The sequence below is a fragment of the Thunnus thynnus genome, chromosome 21, assembly GCF_963924715.1.
Source record: "Thunnus thynnus chromosome 21, fThuThy2.1, whole genome shotgun sequence".
NCBI lineage: Eukaryota > Metazoa > Chordata > Actinopteri > Scombriformes > Scombridae > Thunnus > Thunnus thynnus.
Genome location: NC_089537.1, coordinates 12,919,904 through 12,941,510, shown reverse-complemented (window position 1 = coordinate 12,941,510; position 21,607 = coordinate 12,919,904). Strand labels below are relative to the sequence as shown.

Sequence of the window (21,607 nt, the reverse complement as noted above, 5' to 3'; positions counted from 1 at the left end):
GTTTTAGGGGTTTAAATAACATGCTACAAGCAGTGATGCTGAGGATAAGCTGAGGTAGTATTGTATAACAGACTGAAATAGCTGGGCCAGCATCCTGCAGGAAGAGGTTGAGTGAAAGGACTCGCTATACTTAGATCTGTGCTTTACTCTCCCAGGTGTGTTTGTAGACAGCGGGAGAGGACTGTCATCAAAGCAGGGAAAGAGAGCAGAGAATAGTCTCTGGACTGTAGTCAGGGTTCAGTCCATTAGAAAGGGAAAGGGAGGTTCATTATTGAAAATACAGTTCTATTCCTGGACAAGGGGGGAAGCCACAGTCTGCTTTTGCTTTACAGTTGTCAGTTTATCATTTATAATTGATTTGGCCATGAATACCAAAGCACAAATACATGATTGTGACTATGTCATTAAGTGGGGCAGTTACGACTTAAGAGCATGTTGGCACAGTTGGACTTTTCAGCAAATGTATACCTTGTTCCTAGTTTGAGATCCTGGGCAATTGAGAAAAACATTGTAGATTTCATGTTAGTTCTGGAACGATTACACCACCAATTGATTAGTCGATCAACATAAATTGAACCTGCTACCATTTTGATTCCTGCCAACAGTTACTTTTGTTTCCAAGAAAAATGCCAAATAATCTCTGGTTCCAGTTTCTCAAATCTGACAATTTGCTAATTTGTTTTATATGAACTGCAAAATCAGTTTCATTAGATTTAGGGAAATTTTAACAGGATTTTCCCACAATATCTGACATAGACTTAATTAAACGAGAGCATAATCAGCAGATTAATCAATAATGAAAATAATTAATTGCAGCTTTTTTTTCCTCCATACATTTTGTTGTGAATATATATCAAACATTTAGCTGAAAGTATGTTATCCTAAAAACTTAAAGTAACCTTTTCAGATTAGTCTATCAAACAGTCATATATAGGTAATTAAATTAAAGACAATAAAGTGTTAAAATCTTTAAACTTGTCATGTAATAACCCTTCTGTGACACTTGAGTATTGTTGTTAAGTATATGTTGAGTACAAGCGCAAAACTTGACGCAAATGATGTTCCCATTAAAAACTGATTTTCCAGCAATTTCATACATATTTCCTGCCAGCTAATGTGATTTGTCTGAATCCTTGAGAAATAAACAGCTTAGTGTAGCAGTAATGGTAAACAACAACATCAATTTGTATCAAACATTAGCAGCTTGCACACATACACACGCGCCCAAAATATCAACAATATGAATGTTTCCACTTTTATTGTCAGGATACTTGCTTCATGTAAAATATTTCAATACAATACAGTACAATGCATGTTCCATCTGCCATCCTCCATGCGATTGGTTGGTTTTGTCATCATGTTGTAAGGCTTGCTACGGCATACAGCAGCTGAGCTCTCAGCCAGCGCAAACCGTTTCGCCACACTTACCATGAAAACAAAACCATGAAAACAGATTAAATTATAAACTACTAAAATCTTTTTTTTTTTTGTCATCTTTTTTTTTTGTCCAAAAACCCTCAACGCCACAGCTGTGAGGGTTCCACATCCTCCCAGCATGCTTCACAGCAGCTCAGTTCAGTCCTCAGCTGAAGCCCTCACAGGGCCACACACACACACACACACACACATACAAACAAAAAACGGACAGACAGAGACAGACAGGAGGACAGACGGACAGGGAATCTGTCAACGCCGGCAGTCACATAGCAGCTTTCAGTCTCATCCGAGCTTCGACAGGAAGAGGGTAACTGGCTGGGGAAGGGCGTAGGTGTAGACAGGTGGAGAAGAAGAGGGGAGGGGATGACACAAGAGATTAACATGTGCCCCCCCGCCCTGCCGTCCCCCCCCCAAACCGAGCCATCTTCTTTTGGCTGGTTTGATTACGTCTGAGTAAATGAAACAGGTTGGATTGGACCATGATATCCATTCTTCTCATCCTCCCGCATTGTGTTTCACCCATCGGGTTTTGCTCTATAGCGTTGTTTCTAATACTTGGGTTATGGTGTGTTATCTTGAAGAAGTGCAGGTTGTTGTCATTCTGGCCTAATAGACTGCTGCAGAGAAGGTGCCCTCTGTGGGGTGGGGTGGGGTGGGGGGGTTTGTTGCAATGGACATCCCCACATCCCTCAGTACATTCTTTCAGGTGGGCGTGATGAGGGCTGTGTATGCATATGTGTGTGTGTGTGTGTGTGTGTGTGTTTGTATGTATGTGTGTTGGAGGGGTGTCTCAGTAGCGGTGGGTCTGGTGGGAGTACTGGGGTGGCTGTTGGGAGGTAGAGGAGTATCCCAAGCTGCTTTGGGGCAGTGATGTGCTTGGTCCAGGGTTCTGGTAGGCAGCATGTGGATTGGAGCGCTGCAGGGAGAAGAAATTCATTAAATCCTTTTAATGTTATTCATTTTATCCTGAAGTGTTGGGTGAATATTTACTACACTGTTTGGTTCTGCTTCAAAACTTTGCTTCACTTCTGTTAATGACCTTGTTTTGGAGGTTGTGATGTTGACAAGCTGACACAAAGAGAAAGACAGGAGCTTTATCGTCATCCAAATGTCAAGCTAATTTTAATCAAACTTTTACAAAAAGGTGCAAAGAAATTAAACTTGTAATGTAGAAAGGCAAACATGTAGGTGGCAGTAATGCACCACAGCACTGGATGTCAGCTGAAGTATTCCTACTCTGTCACTTACAGAAAAATATTGCATCAAGGCAAAGTGACAAATGCATTAACCAACTGTCATCTCTCTATGTATATTAAATTTTTCATGTTTCATGTTGTCTCAAGACAGTGACATGAGAATAAAACCGCAGAAACAACTGATCAGTCACCTAAGCTGACTTTTTCTTCATGACAGTATTTGTAGTACAGTAAAATCCATTTCCATGACATTTATACTGCATAAATTGTTTATCAACAAAACCAAACTCCACCATGAGTGAGTATAAAAATTCAAGATGTTTTATTTATTTCCATCTAGCTTGTAAGTAGACTACTTTGTGAGTGTGTGTGTGTGTGTGTGTGTGTGAGAGAGAGAGACCTACCTGGTAGTCTGAGGTCATTATGAGGCCACCTGAGGTAGTGGTGGGCGGGACAACTCGCACTTTCTTCAGAGGCGGGCCCTGGACGTGGCTGTTGTCAGGGTTGCCAGTGTGCCCCGCCCCATTTGTGTGGTTGTTTCCCTGTTGCTGCTGCTGGTTTTTCTAATACACCCCCCCCCCAAAAAAAACATGTACATTGTCAGTGCTGAAACCATATATTGTTCAGCTCCATTGTGTATTTACTACCTCATTTCTCCTTCACCCTTCTGTATCTAATATTGAAATAAACACCCTGAGCAACTGTATATAAACAGGCACATTCATTGCTTACTTTGTCTGCCTTGTCCTCTGGCTCCTCCTCTGTCAGGAACTCCCTCTTGGGGTAGGGGATCTGGCAGCCTGCAAAAACACTGGGGAAAAAGGCAAAGAGGCTTGTCAACTTCAAACATTTATTCCCATGACTTGGGGTTAATTAGCTAAGGGACCCGTTTGACGTGTTAGACGTCCCTGGGGCATGTGATCCGAGCCTAAGGAGTAGTGACTCACTCAGAGGTGGGCAGCGGTTCCTCCAAAAAGTAGGGGTCCTGCATGGCCTGCTCGGATGTGATTCTACGGATGGGGTCCATGGTCAAAAGCTTCTGCAGCTTTAATGAATTGAACACAATGTTAGCCTCAAACATGAAGGGGAGCAGTATGATGACAAGGCGTGTTTCATATGCCACCGAGAGCCAAACTATAGCTGCACTGCTGTTATGGATTTGCCATCATAATAGACTGAAGTTAAGCAGAATACATGTCATTGCTCTATTATTGATGCATTTAAACTCACCAAGTGGAATGCTTTGCTGTCTGGTTTGACTTTGTGTTTTTCCATGTACTTTATAAGGCTGCAGTTTGTGTATCTGTGATAGAGGAGAAGCATGTTGTATTAACTTCAATGCAATTACATCGTAATAAGAATGTGCAGAGGTATTACATGGTAATAATAAAAATTGTGTGGAACATGTCTTTTTTTTGCCAGCAGACACAAGACTTTGCTTTGCTCAGAGTTTGTTTTTAGATCTTTTTAAGAAAACTGGGACAGTGTTGCTCTGCAGACTCACGTGTTCCTTCTAAAGTCTTTCATCAGTGTGGAGTGTTCTGGCATCTTTTTGATGTCCTCCCAGTCTTTATCTGTCAAATGAGGGAAAAACAGGATTACAGCATGTCACACCCTCCCTCCCTTCAAGACCAGATTATTTAGGTTGTAGGGTCTGGATTACAATCTTTTAAGTACAAACATCACGTTGTTACAGCTAGAGCAACCGTAGTGTGCTTTGGTTTGGACTTAAAAATACCAGTTAAAATCAGGTTGTTTTGCATTTGCACAACACTCATGTGAATGAAGTTTTTAAACATTCTCCCCAATTATCTCTCGGCTTAAATTAAGAACCACAACCTCAGCTGAGACAATTGCAAAGGGATTGTTGAATGAGCCCTGGTGTAAAATTTGCAAGGCTTGATTTCCTACAGAGGCAAAACAAAATCCATCAAATAGGCTGGTGAGTTACACAACAAGAGCAGCAGAGATGGAAGAGAAAAAAGATCAGAAGTGGCTTATGTGAACTGGAAAATATAGCCCCAAATGTAGCCCTGCAAGTAAAAGTTTCTATGTTTGTGACTTGGCTTCATCTATAGTGTCAGCAGATTGATGTTCAGAGCCAACAGACCACATTATTGCCTTAAGAAAAGGAACAAGGAAATAATCTGCCTCTTCTAGGAAAGGAAAATGTTTATCCTTCCACACCATTTTCCGCTGAAAAGGCAACACAGTAACAGTAACATTTTGGTATAATAGCAGCTGAACAAAATTAACATCCCTTTTTGAAACAATTCACGTAAATGATTAATAAATTAGTGTGTAATGATTTCAAACAGAACAGATCCAAACACATCTTTTCTGAATATTTTCTCCCAAAGTCTGGCAGCGGTGGGGTCTCACCAGCAGGGAATCCCATGACGTTAAAGATGCGGTCCAGTTGGTCGTGGTGGTAAGGGTTACTGGTCTTGATGTCCTCCTGGCGACAGTGGAATATGGGCTCAGATGTCAGCAGCTCCGCAAAGATGCAGCCAATCGCCCAGATGTCTGAAAGGAACAGAGCACACGCCAAATGCTATCATTAAGCTGGCAGAACATTTTCACAAATGGGACGTTGCGTTGACAGATGGTGTCGCGCGGTTCTCACCGATGGCTTTGGTGTAGTGCCGAGCCCCAAGCAGTAGTTCAGGTGCTCTGTACCAGAAGGTGACCACCACAGGGTCGAGATCGGCTAAAGGCTTCAGTGGTGAATTGAAGAGACGGGCAAACCCCATGTCCGCTGCAGAGTAGATATGTTGGTCAGTAGAGCAATAACAATCTTAAACAATAAATGAAATATTAAGAGGAGACATACATACCAATTTTTACTCTACCCCTTTCTGGCCCTTCCCCCATCACTAAAATGTTAGCTGGTTTCTGAGGGGAAAATGAGACATACAACTGTAAATTGCTCCAACAATTCACATATTTAAAAAAATATATCAATAAATAAACTAAGATATTTCAGATTAGTTTGGCCCAGTTGTTGAGCTACAATCCTGTATATGGTGTGCAAACAAAACTCTATGTTGCTGCCCTCTAGTGGACACAATACACCTACTGCATCCCACAAGAGAGAAGATATACCATTTCACTTTGTCAATCAGTGCATGTGAATGGCAGATAATTCAGCATCCCAGTCTAACTGGTAATATCTGTCAACATATTAGAATACTCTTTATTTTTAAATTCTTATCTTACAGAAACTACTGCAATACAAACAAACCATGTAAAGTTTCCCGTATAGCTAAATAACTAAAGTTATATCTAAAAAATACACATACATACTTTGTAATAACCTTGCACCAAAACAACTAGAACATAATACGGAAAAAAGTGTAATCAAATTGTTAGTAATCTTGGTCAACTCAAACATGTTTACAAATCAAAAACATGCAAAAACAGATGGTTTCAAGCCATAACTAAACACATGCAGTCTGACGCAGCTTCACATGCCTTTCACTGATTCTTTGCCCAATAACAATTTTCCAATCTTTCATCAACTGGTGCCCTGTTTTCCCTTCTACCTAAATATTTTCTCTCTCTCGCTCTCTCTCCCACCCCTCCTCCCTTGTCCTCCCCAATCCTCTTACAAGGTCTCTGTGGAGGACCCAGTTGGCGTGGAGGTAATGGATGCCATCCAGGATCTGGTAGAGCAGAGACTTGACCATTCCTCTAGGAAGCTGAAGTGGCTTCTTGTTGGCCTTGGACGCTCTGTGGAACTTAATAATGTGCTACGGGAAGACAAGATAATAGTCAGGGTGGTGTGCATGCACATTACATGTTGACTGCAAAGTATTTATGTCCTTTTACTACATTTGGTTGGTCACAAATGTTATGCTACAGGCAAGACCAGTAACGCTGATGTTTGTGGCATGTGTTTCCACTTCCTCGGGATGGGAATGTGACTGTTGCAGCTCTGTGGCAGAAAATGGCATTTTAACTCATTTCTGATATCTTGCCAGTTGAAACTGCCAACTGTAATGCAGCAGAGGTTTGACAAATGTTGAATACTGGTGTATGTGTGTGCTTAAATGAGACTTAGCAATGCATAATTAGCACCATTTTCTACTTCCTTACAACTGGCTGATGGTGTATATAGGCGTCAGTACTATAAGTAATTCTGCATTTGTGAATTGTCCCTCATTTTATAAAAAAACGGAAGTGTTCACATATATGCAAAAGACAGCAGATGGCATAAAAAATGTGTAACCTACTTCTGTTCTGTTTACAAGTACGCCTATGTGCTCATACTGTATATAAGTGGGAATGCTCAGTATGTGCATGCATGCGTCTTAACTATAAACTTTGAGCAAAAATTAATTATACAAATAAATATCCACATGCACTCATATTTGCATATTCTGTAGATTAGATCGCAATATATTTGATAAGTCATGTCATGCAGCTCCAGTGTTTGTGTGTTTGTGCATTTTACCCAAAGGTCATGTTCGGCGTAGTCAAAGAGCAGCCATACTTTACGGTCTGCGTGTGACAGGAAAACCTTCTGCAGTGAGATGACATTGGGATGCTTCAGCTCCCGCAGCAGCTGCAATATATGAGGACTGCATTCAGAGGACTGGACATACGCTCTCATAGCAGAAATCATGAATGACAAACAGCCAAATAACTGAACTGTGAGAAGTAATAAATGAATGTGCTGAATACCATCAATAAAACATACAGGGTGTGTAAAGCAGTGGTTCTCAAAGTGGGGTCTGGGGACCCTCAGGGGTCTTTGAGGGGGTTCCAGGGGGTCCCCAGTGAAAAGGGGAATAATTAATTTTCACTATAATTTCATCCATAAGTAACACAGTGACAGAGTGTATGACTGTTTTGGTCATGGATTTCATAATAAAACATCTAAAAAAAAAATTAAAAAAAATCACATCAAATGGGGGACCCTAGTCTAATTTGTGTCAGTTTTGGGGTCCTTGCAATGAAAAAGTTTGAGAACCACTGTTGTAAACAATATCAAGAACAAATTAATCTAATAAAATACTCAAACTAATTAAATTCAAAGAAGTTTGTTTGATTTTGTTGAGGCCCTGTTAGTTTGGTGTTTATTATGTTCACGATGTTTTGTTAACTTCTGTATGCATTATATTCGTGTTTATTCTCCAAATCAAAACCTACTTTTTCCTTCTTCTGTGACTCTTTCTAGTTCTTTGTGTCTTATGTCGGCTACTTATTTAACACAAGTTTCTTTGTAAAAAGACGGTGATTCTGATGTTACATAAACCACCTAGGAATGACCAAACAGACAGAGACCAAACGAAGAGACACAGAAAACTAAGCAGCTCTTACTGCAATCTCTCTGCAGGCTGACATGGAGATGCCAGTGCCTTCAATCTGCTTGAGGGCGTAGTCCTTATCATCCTTCCTACAAACACAGAGAGAGGCAGAGCAATATCAACACCAGACCAGACTGCCAGCCCCCTGAGAGCCGTCTGCAGACAAACATAAAGGGGGGCACTTGGCAGCTGGCACAGGGACTCTGAGAAGAGGCCGAGTTGCATTACCTCCAGATTTGTGTAATCAAGCTCACCTCTGAGGCTCAAAACAATAGAGGGGGAGAGGAAACAGGCCCTGTCTGGCAGCTGGCGAGGGACAAACAGAGCACTGGGACTGGCTCTCACTTGAATGAATCGGTTGCAACCCCTCCCTCCCTCTGGCCTAAATCATCTCATAAACCCATGCTTTGTGCCTCCTCAGGCCTCATCCAACTGCTGCAGCACAAATTAGCTCACAGAGTCTCATAAACAGCAGCCTCCTAAAGTGAACTCAAACATCTTTAAACACTTTAGGGCTCTTTTTGTGTGGTTCGGGCTGCCAGAATGTCCGGGGCTGTGATAATCCGCCTAGTATGGGCCTGGTAGCTCAAGAAGCCATCAGCTCTTCTCAGCTTTGGTCCAGACACACTGTTAAAAGGGTTTGTATTAGATACAGTGGAAAAAAAGGAAATAAATAAAAGGTTTAGAAATGAAGGTGGGTGACGCCCTGGTGGCCTTGGGGTCTTAAGGTCACAGTGTCCCTGGTTCTGGCCTGGCTGGATGTCAAACCCTCATGTGTCTCTCCCAAAATTTATCTCTCCACTGTCAACTCTGACTCTAGAAAAAACACTTGAAGGTGGGCTGCAGTTAAAAGGAGAAGAGGAGGAAAAAAAGAGCATGAAAGCAACACGACCACATATCAAATTATAGTGTGCAAGTAACATTTTTACAATTTATATACAAAAGTAGTCAGGATTTGTGTCCACAATACGTGAACATCATTTGTCATGATTCACTTAAAGCACAACAAATTCATAAAAGCATGTTTTTAGGCATGTAAAGTAAGATGTGTTTGTTTGTAATTTATTTACTAAGGTGTGTATGCTTGAGATGTGTTTGCCTTAGACTGCAGTTTTTTTTAATAGAGTGAATGGTTTTCATACTAATTTGATGATATATATATATCATCAAATTAGTAAATTAGGCCAGTGTCTGCACGCATGTTCTTTACTAATGTGAGGTTTTTTTGTTAGTTTGTTTTTTTTTAAAGTTCTTATTGTGATGTTGTTGTAGCAATTCCCTTTGTCCCAGATGAATTTCTCCTGAGGGAGACAACAAAAGTGACCTTGATAAAAGCTGCTGTGAAGATCTTTTCCTTGATCTTTGCCCCTGAGACCCTCAACATCAACAAGTGCTGCTACACATGCGCTTGCTTCACCCTACATCCATTACATCACCATTCATTTTACTTAATAAAACTTGACTTTACCACTGCTTTTACAACATAAGCCTCACATCTACAAGAAAGGCAAGCCACAATCACAACAGTAAAGCAAATGTCAGTGCTTGTATACATGACAGAAAGCGTCATCAGCAGCCTGACATATGAAAATCCCTGAAATTCAAACACACTGCCTTTACATTGTTCCTGTATTTCTCTGCATAAACCTCTGGCAGTATGCCTCCTCTGCAAGTAGCACACGATTCTAGCCTTGAAGGAGAAGAAAGAATAAATGAGATAAGTAAATAAAACGTATTAAGGAGAGGAGAAGTGCTGGCTAGAGGCCTTGCTGGTCATTAACTCACCCATCTTTTCTCTTCGCCTTGTACACATGACCGTAGGTGCCTCTTCCCACTTTGCATCCTTCGTACTCAAACAGGTCCTCGACACGCTCTCTTTCGCCGGTCAGCTTTACTTTAAAATCATAGTCCATTTTCACCAGTGTTCAGGCTGAATGTATCCGCTCCTTTCCTTTTTTTTTTTGAAGCGTCGCTTGGGAGGCAACTATAAAGCGACTCCAACGAGCTCGGTTTGGTAATTCAGCTAGTTGCCTTCCCCCCCCAAGCGTGGCCCTTTCTTCCTTCAGCCCAGCTTCCACATCGAGTTTTCGGGTCAAATTTAACGCTCTGGAGGGGGATGTGTGGTGCTCGGAGATAGTCCAGGTGGGAAAACGAGCCCGAAATGTCTTCCTTTCTCTTGTTGCTACGTTTCTCTCAGCCGGTATCTGCTGCTCCAAAGAGACGCACTTCACTTCGGTAACGACGGCGTATTCCCGCACGGCACTGTCGTAAAACGTCGTAAAGAAGAAGAAGACAGCCCCTGGTGCAGAGGAAGAGCTTCAGAAAAAAGGACTAGACTATGGACTGTATGTAATATATAATATTGTATATATGTATATATAGAGAGACTGTATATATATAATATTTATATACAGTCATTGGACTAGATCAATGGTTCCCAACCTTTTTGGCCTGTGACCCCCTTAAAATAAAGCAGTCTACCCCTTTTCACATGTTGCATTGTCTGCCAGTTAACTTACCGATTATTGTCTTGATTCATCAGTTCATCGTTTTGTCCTTAAATGTCAGAAAATAGTGAAAAATATCAGTTTAAGTTCCCCACAGTCCAAGGTTTTGTCTGCCTGACAGTCCAAAAACCAAAGATATTCAGTTTTATCACCATGTTCGATACAGAAAAGCGATAATCATAACCATATTGTTACATATTCCAATGGTACATTACACAAAGAAATACCCGCGTTTAATATAGTTTGTGTCTTTCGGTCAATTAAGTATTGACAGAGACTATTGATCCATTTGCTTTGAATTAAGACAAGAAGAGATTTTTTCTCTACATAAAATAACATTTCCCCCCAAGTTATGATACAAATCAAAAATACTTATTGAAAACTATTTATTTACACCTTTTAAAAACATTAGGCATACATTCCTTTACAAAAGGCAAATTAATGCACCTCAACAGCATTTAAAAACACTATAAGTGAAATATGAATCTGTTAAAATAGAATGAAATGAAATAGACAAGAATTTTTTTTTCAAGTGCAGTCATAAGTCATAAGAATTTAATAATGGAAATAAAAATGCAGTATATAAACATCAGAGTTTGATTTAGATTTGGAGGTGGTGAAAGTTTGATGCACATTTAAGAGCAAATAGCCTAGTTTGAGACAAAATATGATCCATTTAAGACATATCATTGTAACATGGTGGTTGATAACCAATTACACACTAATTAATAGAAGAATAACAGGATGTGCAGAAAAAAAAACCCTTGTGATTTGGTTTCAGACATGAGCTCGTCAGTATTGGTAGTAAAGAACAAATCAAATCTTTTGAAGTAGTAATATCAGAATGTAAAAAGATTTCATTAAAAGTAAGTTTCCTGTATTCAAATTGTTAGACGGTGTAAAATGCAAGTATTAACATAAAAAAACGATTACTTGTTCACAGAGCTCTTTTAAGAGTGTTTAAATTAGCAGAATGAAGACTTTATATGTGAATTGTGTATATTAAAGGGTGTTTTTTTCAATTATTCTTTTTACTTATCTGTTCTTGTAGTTACATTTACAATGTACCCTGTTCTTATAGAGCACCTTTCAGGAGGGTGCACCTTCAATCTCGTTGTACTGCTGCGCAATGGAAATAAAGGCATTTTATTTTATTCTATTTATATAAAGACAAATGAATATGTTGCAGGTACTCCGTACTGCAGCAGTATCATAGTTTAAAACTGCAGTAAATACTTTACTTTCTCTTTTAAATGTATCAGATTCAAAGTATAGTTTCACCACTATGAATGAATTACACTTGTGGTACAATGTTTGGACAAAAACGAACCCGGAGCTGTGTTGTTGCAGATGTTGTGTTACCTAGGAACTAATGTATCCCGGGCTGCTGTTTGGTCACGGACGGTGTAGTGTAGCACCATTGGTCCCATCTTGCGAGAGAAAGGAGAGCAGAGCGAACCGTCCATATTACAGCTGCTTTGTCAGGTACTAAATTCCTCTTAATGTCATTGTCATCTCATTTAAAACTATGCTGTGATTAAGTATTAACATCTGTGTACATTAACTCACTGATAAAGTATTTATTTAATTTGTATCGGAGGAGTTATTCAGCCTCACAGCTCGCTGCTAACACTGCTGTCGACGGACTGCTAAGGTGCTAGCACTCTGTTAGCAACTAAAGCGTTGCGCATTCAAAATGACACTTCGTATTCTTGGAAGATCCACATAAAAGATTGTTATTTTGTGGCGGCAGAGCTGTTAATCGTCCCTATGTGTTATCATCTCGATAATGTTATTATTTAATACTGCCGACATGATTCTTTGTCTTTCCTTCGTTGCCCTGCGTATACATGGAGGATACCTCCGTTTCGTTTATCGCGTCCCGCCTCCGCATCGCACTGATTGGACGCTTTCCGTGTCAGTCATGAGCAGCAGGCCGCTGATTGGCGGCTAACCAGGATGACAACGCCAGTTTTGTTGCTTTATTCCCCTGCCTTCAACATGGCCTTCCGTAGCCACGGTTGTAACTTGGCTAATGTCAGCTCACATGAAGAATGCGTTGTTATTCGGATGTCTTTTGGTTATCCTCTACATTTTATGAATCGAACAGTCGCCCACTTGTTAATTTACGTGAATCTGCGGCGCCAGTCTTCGGGCTAAATGTTAGTAGGATTACTGTAGCTTTCCTCCTGCTGGTGATGTCTTTCGATAGAAAATGGATGGCGTTAAAACTGTCGTCTTCAGCTAGAGATTAGTCACTAAACGAATAATTTTTATTTGCATTGCATGCTTACTCTGACACCTAAAACAGCCGTGAGGGTGATATAGTTTTAGTTATATAGCTGACCAAGACGTTTGTTCTTTATCTGCCTCAAAGAGAAACCAATAATTATAAGCTTATTTTGTTCCACTTGAGCATTGGAGCTGCTTTGTGTGTGCATATAGCTGTGCTGCTACATGTGACTTCATGTGTTGTCAAATGTAAAGTAATAGTGGGCACTAAAGCCTCTACTCCACCCCTGACTGACACCCTCACTCATCTGTCTGCCAGCACTTTTCACGGTGATGGACCCTCCTGGTGGGGGAGACGAACGGCGGAGGCAGGCAGAGCGTCTTCGAAGGGAGGAGGCATACTATCACTTCATTAATGAACTGAGTGAAGAGGAATACCGCCTAATGAGAGACAGCAACCTGCTGGGCACCCCTGGTGAGGAAGGACACATCTTACATGTATACTTATATTCTCTGTATACAGTGCACTTTACATCACAGTGTATGTTATCCATGATCTGCTACCAGTCTAGGAGCAGGGGTAGCTCCTCTTGACGCACTGCTGCTGACATCATGTAACAACCTGCGCGCCCATTTGTTTAACAGGGGAGGTGACTGCTGAGGAGCTTCGGCAGCGTCTTGACGGAGCAAAGGAGCGTGTGTCATCTCAGCCCCGTACTGAGCAACGCTTGCAGACTGCTGATTCAGTTGAGCAGCAGGGCAGCAGTGGTGAAGGAGAGGAGAGAGGGGCTGGAGGGAGACGAGGAGCAGGTAGGGATATCTCTGTACGGCCTTTCCAAATCTGGCTTGTACTACTTATGATGTCGGATGGTTTGGATTTTAGTTGCTGTTAATTAACCAACAAGCCAAAGAATAATATCAGAATCTCATAATCTATCTAACAGACCTAAAATCAACATAATGTCTTATCAGTGGACTTTAGAACAGCCAAACAAATTGCAGACAAATGGCTTCATCATGAATTCTGTTAAACAGCTCTTTATACAAGCAACTTACTATTAAAAAGAGAGAACTGCCAGATTATTTTTAATGCATTGTTTAGGACAAATAACCATAAATGTTTTATTTGACTGTTGCATTTGCTTTGGCACGATTTAAACAAGGCTGTAAAATGACTTGATTGTGGGTCTGGCCTTGAGTAAGATATGACAAAGAGATGATATTGTTGTAAGTAGACACCAAGCAATAGCAATTGTTTTTTTAAGGGTTTTCCTGTACAAGAGAACAGATATTAGGTAGAATATGTTCACAGTCTTACCCATATGCGTTCTTTACAGGGGGCACAGAGCCCGGAGCAGAAACTTCTAATGGTGACTCATTACTGGAGTGGCTGAACACTTTCAGACGCACAGGTAATGCTACTCGCAGTGGGCAGAGTGGCAACCAGACATGGCGTGCCGTCAGCCGGACCAACCCTAACAGTGGGGAATTCCGATTTAGCCTGGAGATCAACATAAACCATGATCAGCCAGAGCCGGGGGAGCATAATGACACCTCGGAAACTGCAGAGCTGCCAGTAACTGCCCCAAATACAACTTCACCCTCTATACGCACTGCTTCCTCCTTCTCCAACCCTCGACCGTCAACCACACCTAGGCCAGCTCCTTACCCCTCCCCTCGCCCAGCCCTCAGTAGGAGGATTCAAACACGTCGCACACGCAGCAGCACTACCACTCTTTCTATGAGCCCCCCTGCACTTCCTGCTCCGGTGCCCCCCCCTGCTCAGAGGAGAGGTGCCACTTTGCACTCTTTAGTACCGCCTTCCACTGTTACCCCTCCTCTTGATCAGACTACACCTTCGCAACATCAACCTCTGAATGCAGAAGTAGAGCAGGGGCGTGATGATATGACTGTATCTCTAGACTGTCCCCGTGTGTCACCCCAGTCTGGGTCTCAGGCCCCAGCAGCGGGACACGAATCACGTGGCAGTAGGACTCGATCGCGTGGACGTTCACGCAGGGTTGCAGCAGGAGGTGGGGTTTCATCCCGCTTGTCAAGGCGAAGTCGTTCCCCCTTACACAGAACCCCTGTCCCCAGTACCACTCCACCATCCAGCAGTGGTGTTAGTGGTGTTAGCATCCATACTGTTGAGCCAGGCAGTGGCACAAGCTCTGTTTCCATGGAGACAGGGGAGGCTGTGGCAGAACCTGCAGCTCTAACGGAGCCAGCTATAGAGACAGGAGAACGTGAGAATGAGTCACATATAACAGGAGCAGGAAGTTCAGCAGTGCGCCGGCATCCCACCATCATGTTGGACCTGCAGGTGAGAAGGATTCGACCTGGGGAAAACCGGGACCGGGACAGCATTGCCAGCAGAACACGTTCACGTGCCCGGGTTGCAGAGAATACTGTCACATTTGAAAGTGACAGTGGTGGATTTAGACGCACCATCTCCCGCTCTGAGCGAGCTGGGATCCGCACCTATGTGAGCACTATACGGATTCCCCTGCGGCGCATCAGTGAGACAGGCCTGGGGGAGCCCAACTCCACTGCACTGCGTTCCATCTTGCGTCAGATCATGACCGGATTTGGGGAGCTGAGCTCTCTAATGGAGACAGAGGCTGATTCTGAAACTGTTGCACCTAGCCACATAGATGTTGGTGGTACAAACAGTAGCACCAGCCCAGCCAGTCGTCTACACACAAATGAGAGTGCAGCCAGCCAGGTTGGTTCAGGTGGGGCAGATCAGGAGCGGGTGGGGCTGGTGGGGAGTGAAGAGGACCAGGGTGGCCAGGCCAGGCTAGGAGGAGCAGTTGTGAGCACCACAGAAGGACGGGCCACCAGCAGAGACACTAACAACCTAGTAGAAAACGGTACTCTACCCATCCTGCGGTTGGCGCACTTCTTCTTACTGAATGATGAAGAGGATGACGAACACCCTCGCGGTCTGACCAAAGAACAGATTGACAATCTGGCCACACGTACCTACGGTCAGGCCAGCCTGGAGGGGGAGATGGGCCGCGCATGCAGCGTCTGCATCAACGAGTACGCCCAGGGCAACAAGCTGCGTCGCCTGCCTTGCTCCCACGAATTCCACATCCACTGCATCGATCGCTGGCTCTCCGAAAACAACACCTGCCCCATCTGTAGGCAGCCCATTCTCACAGTGCATCATGACTGACCTATTTGCTCACAAACACAACTATCATGTTCCTGGCTGGCTGAACTGAGCAGACCCAAGTAGGCTTTGCATGTACATAGCGCTTTCATGGTTTTATTTTTTTTTTTGAGAATATCCATTGTGTTGAAGGTTAAGATGGTTGAACCAAAAGTGCAGAAAAAAAAGAAAGTATAAATGCAGAGAATTAACAAAACTTTATTTTTTTAGACTTTGTTTTCAGCAATTTGTTAATGTTTTATTTTCCTCTTCCTGTGACCTGTTTAGCTGGTCTGTGTCACAAAGCTTCAGAGACTCACATCAATGGATGGCATTAATGCTTAAGGAGCTCCTGTAGCCGCTGCTGACTAGTCTCACTTTAACTCTTTAGTGTCTGATACTATGTGACGTCTCTTTGTCACAACTGGACTTCACAAATCACTTCTAGACTCGATTTGTTCAGTATAAGCTGTAAATACCTCACCACTGCTTGTATTTAAAGGTTTTGAAGTAAGATGTTCCTCAAATGCCATCTATTCAGAATGGAAGCAGGAAACCTTCAGTTTTTTTAAAAAACATTCTCCATTTTAAAGCTTTGGCATCCATTTTAAAGTGTCCCTTTACCATTGGTTATTCTATAGGTCTGTTGGTGGGTTTGTTTGTTTGTTAAGCCCTCTCCATACTTCTGTCCCATATAATTGCAATACAGAATTCATCCATCAAAGTCACCCACTAAAATCAGTCACTTTGAAATCATCAACATTACCCATATGAGCAGCACAATTCAAATGAAATGCAGAAGGCAGGTGATAATCAGGAAGTCAGAGTTGTAATTTAATGAGTTGTGCAATACAGAGAGAAAATACAGTATTGTTTGTTTTTGCTGTTCATTGTTGTTTACATTGTAATGCCTGATTATCATCTCCACTTAAAAACAAAGTCTCCTTAACCCTGAAATCCATGTTTCCTCTTGTTTCTTGTTATGTTTCTGATGTGTATCTGACTGACAGACACCTTCGGACATGTCTCTTGAAGCAGCAGAATGTGGTTAGCTTGATAAATCTGCTGAGCAAAAATCTGGTACCCCTTCAAATCTAAAACATGGGAAGTAAGTAATAAAATTTTACTCAACGTTTATTTATCGCAGCTGTCCAGCTAACTCAGAAAACCTGCTTCATGAGACAGGTGTTGGAAAATTGTTGATGTTTTGAGCACCTGCTCCAAAATTACATTGTGTGCTCATGGAAATCTGTTAACAACAAAGCTCTTCATAATTGGATATGTCAAAATGCAACGATTACAGTCCATTTTGGTTCCAGTGCTACACCTGAATAAGCCAGTGTTAGTAATAAGGTGTCCCTGTGTGTCCATCTGATTTGTTTTTTACATGATCTGCACAGATATTGGCATTTCTTGTGTAGCACAGGTGGATTATTAAGGTGAACCACTTAGTCAGTGTGTTGTTATCAGGGTCACTGTGTGCATCAACAGTAACAGTACACAGGAGCTACTACATCTCTGCAGTCAACGTGTCACTTACAAAACTGCAGGAATGATCCAGTATGTAAGAATGTGTGAGAGTGGGGTAAAGTGTGTATGGTTTAACCGTGTGTGCATGTGAGTGTGTGGGTGCTGAAGGAAAGGTCCAGTGTCCGAATGAACCTGGTTCTCAGAAAGCTTCTGTTCAGTGAAGGTCCACCACAGACTTGGAGAGGCGGTTGTGGCCACTCATTTCAGAAGTGAATATTTATTCTGTTCCTATTTAATAAGATGGAAATCAACTTTTGAAACATGAATATGTATTATGTTACAATGTGATGAGAGTAAATAAACCAGTTATGATAAATATGTTACTATGTAATAAAATGAAGACATGGGTTTTCTTCTCTGCTCCTTAACAGTGGAATAAAATGCAGCTTTGTTATGCCTGGAGATGTGGTGTATATGGACATATATGGATACACGTGAGTGTGAGTCACTCTGGGCTGTGGGTAATAACAGAGTACAGTTTGTCTTTGAAAAATCAACACCAACACAGAAAGACTACACCCAGCGTCTCTCTCACAGGGTTCACAGTTGACTACTCCTTTTACTGTTGCACATGTTACTCTGATACTGTTACACACACAACTGTCCCCAGTAAAACAGTGACAGGTAGGAACTGAAATTACTTGTAGGCAATGGGACATGAATAACCAAGTTAAATGTTACACATATACATTAAATAATAGTTCAAATGCTGTAAATGATCAAACAACTGTACATTAGCCTTAATTCCGAAGAAGTCCAAAATAATTATGTTGAATAAGTAAAGATATAATTTATCACAGTATATTGTACAGCTCAACAAGCAACATAAATTAGTATGGTAAACAGTGGTGGAAATAATCAGATCCTCACCAATAGGCTACAGCAATGAAAAAATACTCTATTACAAGCAGAAGTCCTGTGTGAAAAATCCTACTTAAGTAAAAGTACATAAGTATTGGCAGCAAAAGTAAAAGTAGTGGTTTGGTCCCTCTGACTGATATATTATTATATATGACATAATTAGATTATTAATACTGAAGCATCAGTGTTAGAGCAGCATGTTACTGTTGTAGCTGCTGGAGGTGGAGCTAGTTTGAACTACTTTATATACAGTTAGCTAGTTTAGTCCTGTGGTTCCCAACCGAGGGGTCGGGCCCCTCTAAAGGGTCACCAGATAAATCTGAGGGGTTTTGAGATGATTAATGGGAGAGGAAAGAAGAAAAAACAAAGTTCTGATACACAGTTTTCAGTTGTTGGAATTTTTCACCAATCTTTGATATTTGGTGAAATATTGGATCATTTGAATATTTATTGAAATTAAACCATATGAGAAGTTTAGAGGGAAAAATCTGTATTTGGTGGAGCTGTTAACAACTCATCGACATCTGAAATATGACCCCGACTACACACTGCTTTTTCATCTTTAAGAATTGCATTTTAAAAGCTTGTGATATTATCCATTATGCCAAAGCTTCATCTGAAAAGTAACTGTCAAATAAATGTAGTGGAGTAAAATGCACAATATTTCCCTCTGAAATGTAGTGAAGTGGAAGTATAAAGTAGCATAAAATGAAAATAGTCAAGTAAAGTACAGTTACCTCAAGTACAGTACTTGAGTAAATGTACTTAGCTACTTTCCACCACTGATGGTAAATACATAAAATATATAAATAAATAAACTGAAATGTTTCTATGGTTACAGAGAAGGTTGCGCGCGCGTGTGTTTACTAACGGCAGATGTCAACGGTTAAGAGCGCCAACGGCGAACAAGCTGTTCTTTATTACACTAAATATTTATCCATATTGTGCCACAATTACGTGTTTGAAACACATCGAGCAAACGAATGGACAGTAGAGAGGTGGGTTATGCTGCAGGAGTGATTTGAAAAGTTTGTATGAACCTTTTGGTAGCTTTGTTTTGCCGTAAAACTGGTTCGCCGATGGGGTGAGTGCTAAAAACTATGTGTTATGTTATTAACTTTTGAAAGAAGAAATTACATATTTTCCCCTTATGGAGAGTTGAATTCAGAAGAAATTTAACGCACTCTTGCTAAATTCAATACACACCGTGTTTCTGCCACTATAGCCTCACTTGTTCTGGTATATACTGGTTATAATGTTGTCTAGCTTTATGTTAGCAAAGTTATTACTGACATTAACTTACCCAGTTTGACTGTTAATGCTCATGCCAGTGTTACACCACGTTTGAGCAGTTATGATTAAATAGGAAAGAATAGTTGTCATTTGTGGCCGGTATTTAACAATTAACGTAACCGGTTACATAGTCTCTCTTTAAATGATTAGCAAAAAATAAACATTTTATTTTCAGTTAGCATGAGTTCAGACTCCCCCAAAACAAATTACTTAATAAAAACGTAAATACAAAAATCTATTTTTCACTAGGATTAGTGATAGTGCTCTTAAATATTGACAAACTGATAGAAGATCAATTCTGAAAACTATTCAGTTTTGGTAACACATCTTTGTATTCTGCGTCCAAAGGCCGGGAGCGCACACGTATCCCATCATCCGATGCGCGTCCCCGTGGCTCAACTAAACGGACCCCAGTCCGTAAAGCCAGAAGGGACGAGATCGGAAGTCTGGCGATTGCCCTTCAAAATCAAGCTTTACCAATATGTATAAATGCTTTTAATTGATGGGCTGTAGCTAACAACTATTTACACCATCTATTAATTTGCCACTTAAGTCAGTGATTAATTATTCGGGTCTATAAATGTTGGAAAACAGTGAAAAAAATACCAAAACGATCTCCTTAAGCCCTAAGTGATGCCTTTAATGTTCAATTTGTAATATCAAAAAAGAGAAGATGGCAGCAAATCCTCACAATTTAAAATCCTCAAAACATTGTTGTTAAACGACTATTTAATTATCAAAATAGTTGCTGATTAATTGTAATGCAATTTTCAGGACAAGTCTCTAGTTTAATGTTACTAAAAATAAACCAACTAGCGTACACATGGTAGTGATGGATGTGAGGCCCTCAATATAGGCAAATATGTACTTATATAAAGATGTAAATCTAATTATATAACATGTTATCTAAACAAGTAATGCCTGCTATTGATGACATTTATGAAAAAGTATAGGAATACTTTAAATTAAAAGAAACATAGGCAATTTAATTACTTAAATAAGACACATATCTGATTAAATTATCACGCAATTATTTTCATTAGCCTGTAACTGTAATCTAATGTAAACCTGACTGTCCACAGCTGCACCACCACACCACGATGAGTATATTTTAACCTACTATATATTGAAGCAGTAACCGGAAGTTGCGTGTAACTTGACGCTGGTTGAAGCGGCTATCTCCCTACAAACATTACCTCCGCTGTGCTGCCGAGACATCATGATCCCCGATCAGCAGCAGCAGCAGCAGCAGTGGCGTCCGCAGCCTGGGCCCGCAGTAGCGTCCCCCTGTGTGTCTGTCGGTGAGCCATGAGCATGCCACCGCTCCGACCTCCTCGTCCCAGCTTGACCGACTCTTGTTTACCACCGAGATGTATTTCAACCGGAGAGCCAAGAAGATACACAGCGAGGGAGGTAAGCTAAAAAAACAAAAAACAAACACCCTATGTAATCTTTCTCACGATCTTGATTCCCTCCTGCCGCTTAATTCGTGACCTGTCAGTTTCTATCAGTGTCATGAATAGGCCTATAATGATCGAGCATATAGCGGCCTGTAGGACATAATCGTGCGGTTATGTGCTTGGCATAATAACGGGGATCAGTATTGTCCGGGACTGCAGCATGCATGTGGAGAGATCTGCTGTACCGGTATTTATCCTTCCTCCTCGCTCAGTTTTTTTTTTTTTTTTTTTTTGGCACCGGTTGGAGACTGCAGGTGCAGCTGCTTCAGGTAGCACCGTCTGCCCTCTATATAGGCTGGTATTTCTATATAGCAATGACCATGATAAGCATATGGATCCGTGCTGTGCTGTAACGAAACGATAACAGCATATTTGCTCTTCATAGGAAGAATGTGAGTCCGTTGTGCGATCGTGTCACTATACTGAATGTACTGTAGTTCCTATGGCATCATTATGGTATTATATAATTTTGTTGCAACAGACATTGTGGTATATTGACCTCCTCAATCGCATCATATGGGGATTTTTTTTCGCATGGGTCGATTCGCAAAAACATGTCGATTTCTTGATGTGCTTATAAGATAGCTCATATCTAAATATTTAAATTAATTTTGCGATTCAA

At 41.2% G+C, this 21,607-nt stretch overlaps 3 protein-coding genes across 7 annotated transcripts in view; 2 read left to right on the top strand and 1 right to left on the bottom strand.

Moving 5' to 3' along the window:
• Positions 1 to 1,243: 1,243 nt before the first annotated feature.
• Positions 1,244 to 10,217, bottom strand: cdk8 (cyclin dependent kinase 8). The gene is made up of 13 exons (XM_067577879.1): positions 9,731 to 10,217; positions 7,959 to 8,034; positions 7,090 to 7,200; positions 6,245 to 6,385; positions 5,471 to 5,528; positions 5,260 to 5,391; positions 5,016 to 5,159; positions 4,138 to 4,207; positions 3,864 to 3,936; positions 3,581 to 3,678; positions 3,366 to 3,444; positions 3,038 to 3,196; positions 1,244 to 2,353 (listed from the first exon to the last, which is right to left on the bottom strand). The coding sequence occupies exons 1-13, from the start codon at positions 9,856 to 9,858 to the stop codon at positions 2,228 to 2,230; spliced, it is 1,395 nt and encodes a 464-aa protein (XP_067433980.1). The 5' UTR covers positions 9,859 to 10,217; the 3' UTR covers positions 1,244 to 2,227.
• Positions 10,218 to 11,828: 1,611 nt separating this feature from the next.
• Positions 11,829 to 17,773, top strand: rnf6 (ring finger protein (C3H2C3 type) 6). Of its 2 annotated transcripts, none has more exons than XM_067577877.1 (4): positions 11,829 to 11,937; positions 13,004 to 13,159; positions 13,330 to 13,494; positions 14,022 to 17,773. In XM_067577877.1, the coding sequence occupies exons 2-4, from the start codon at positions 13,018 to 13,020 to the stop codon at positions 15,863 to 15,865; spliced, it is 2,151 nt and encodes a 716-aa protein (XP_067433978.1). In that variant the 5' UTR covers positions 11,829 to 11,937; positions 13,004 to 13,017; the 3' UTR covers positions 15,866 to 17,773. The 2 variants fall into 2 exon arrangements, with proteins under 2 accessions (XP_067433978.1, XP_067433979.1); XM_067577878.1 differs by lacking the exon at positions 11,829 to 11,937 and adding an exon at positions 11,996 to 12,614.
• A 1,379-nt stretch (positions 17,774 to 19,152) lies between these two features.
• Positions 19,153 to 21,607, top strand: part of atp8a2 (ATPase phospholipid transporting 8A2) — a 51,180-nt gene continuing 48,725 nt past the window's right edge. For 3 of the 4 annotated variants that reach the window (XM_067577874.1, XM_067577873.1, XM_067577871.1), the window contains exons 1-2: positions 19,153 to 19,230; positions 20,608 to 20,938. In XM_067577874.1, the coding sequence (XP_067433975.1) occupies positions 20,896 to 20,938 (43 nt within the window). In that variant the 5' untranslated portion in view covers positions 19,153 to 19,230; positions 20,608 to 20,895. Of the gene's footprint in view, positions 19,231 to 19,344; positions 20,939 to 21,607 lie in introns of those variants that run through there. The other variant, XM_067577872.1, reaches the window with a different exon arrangement.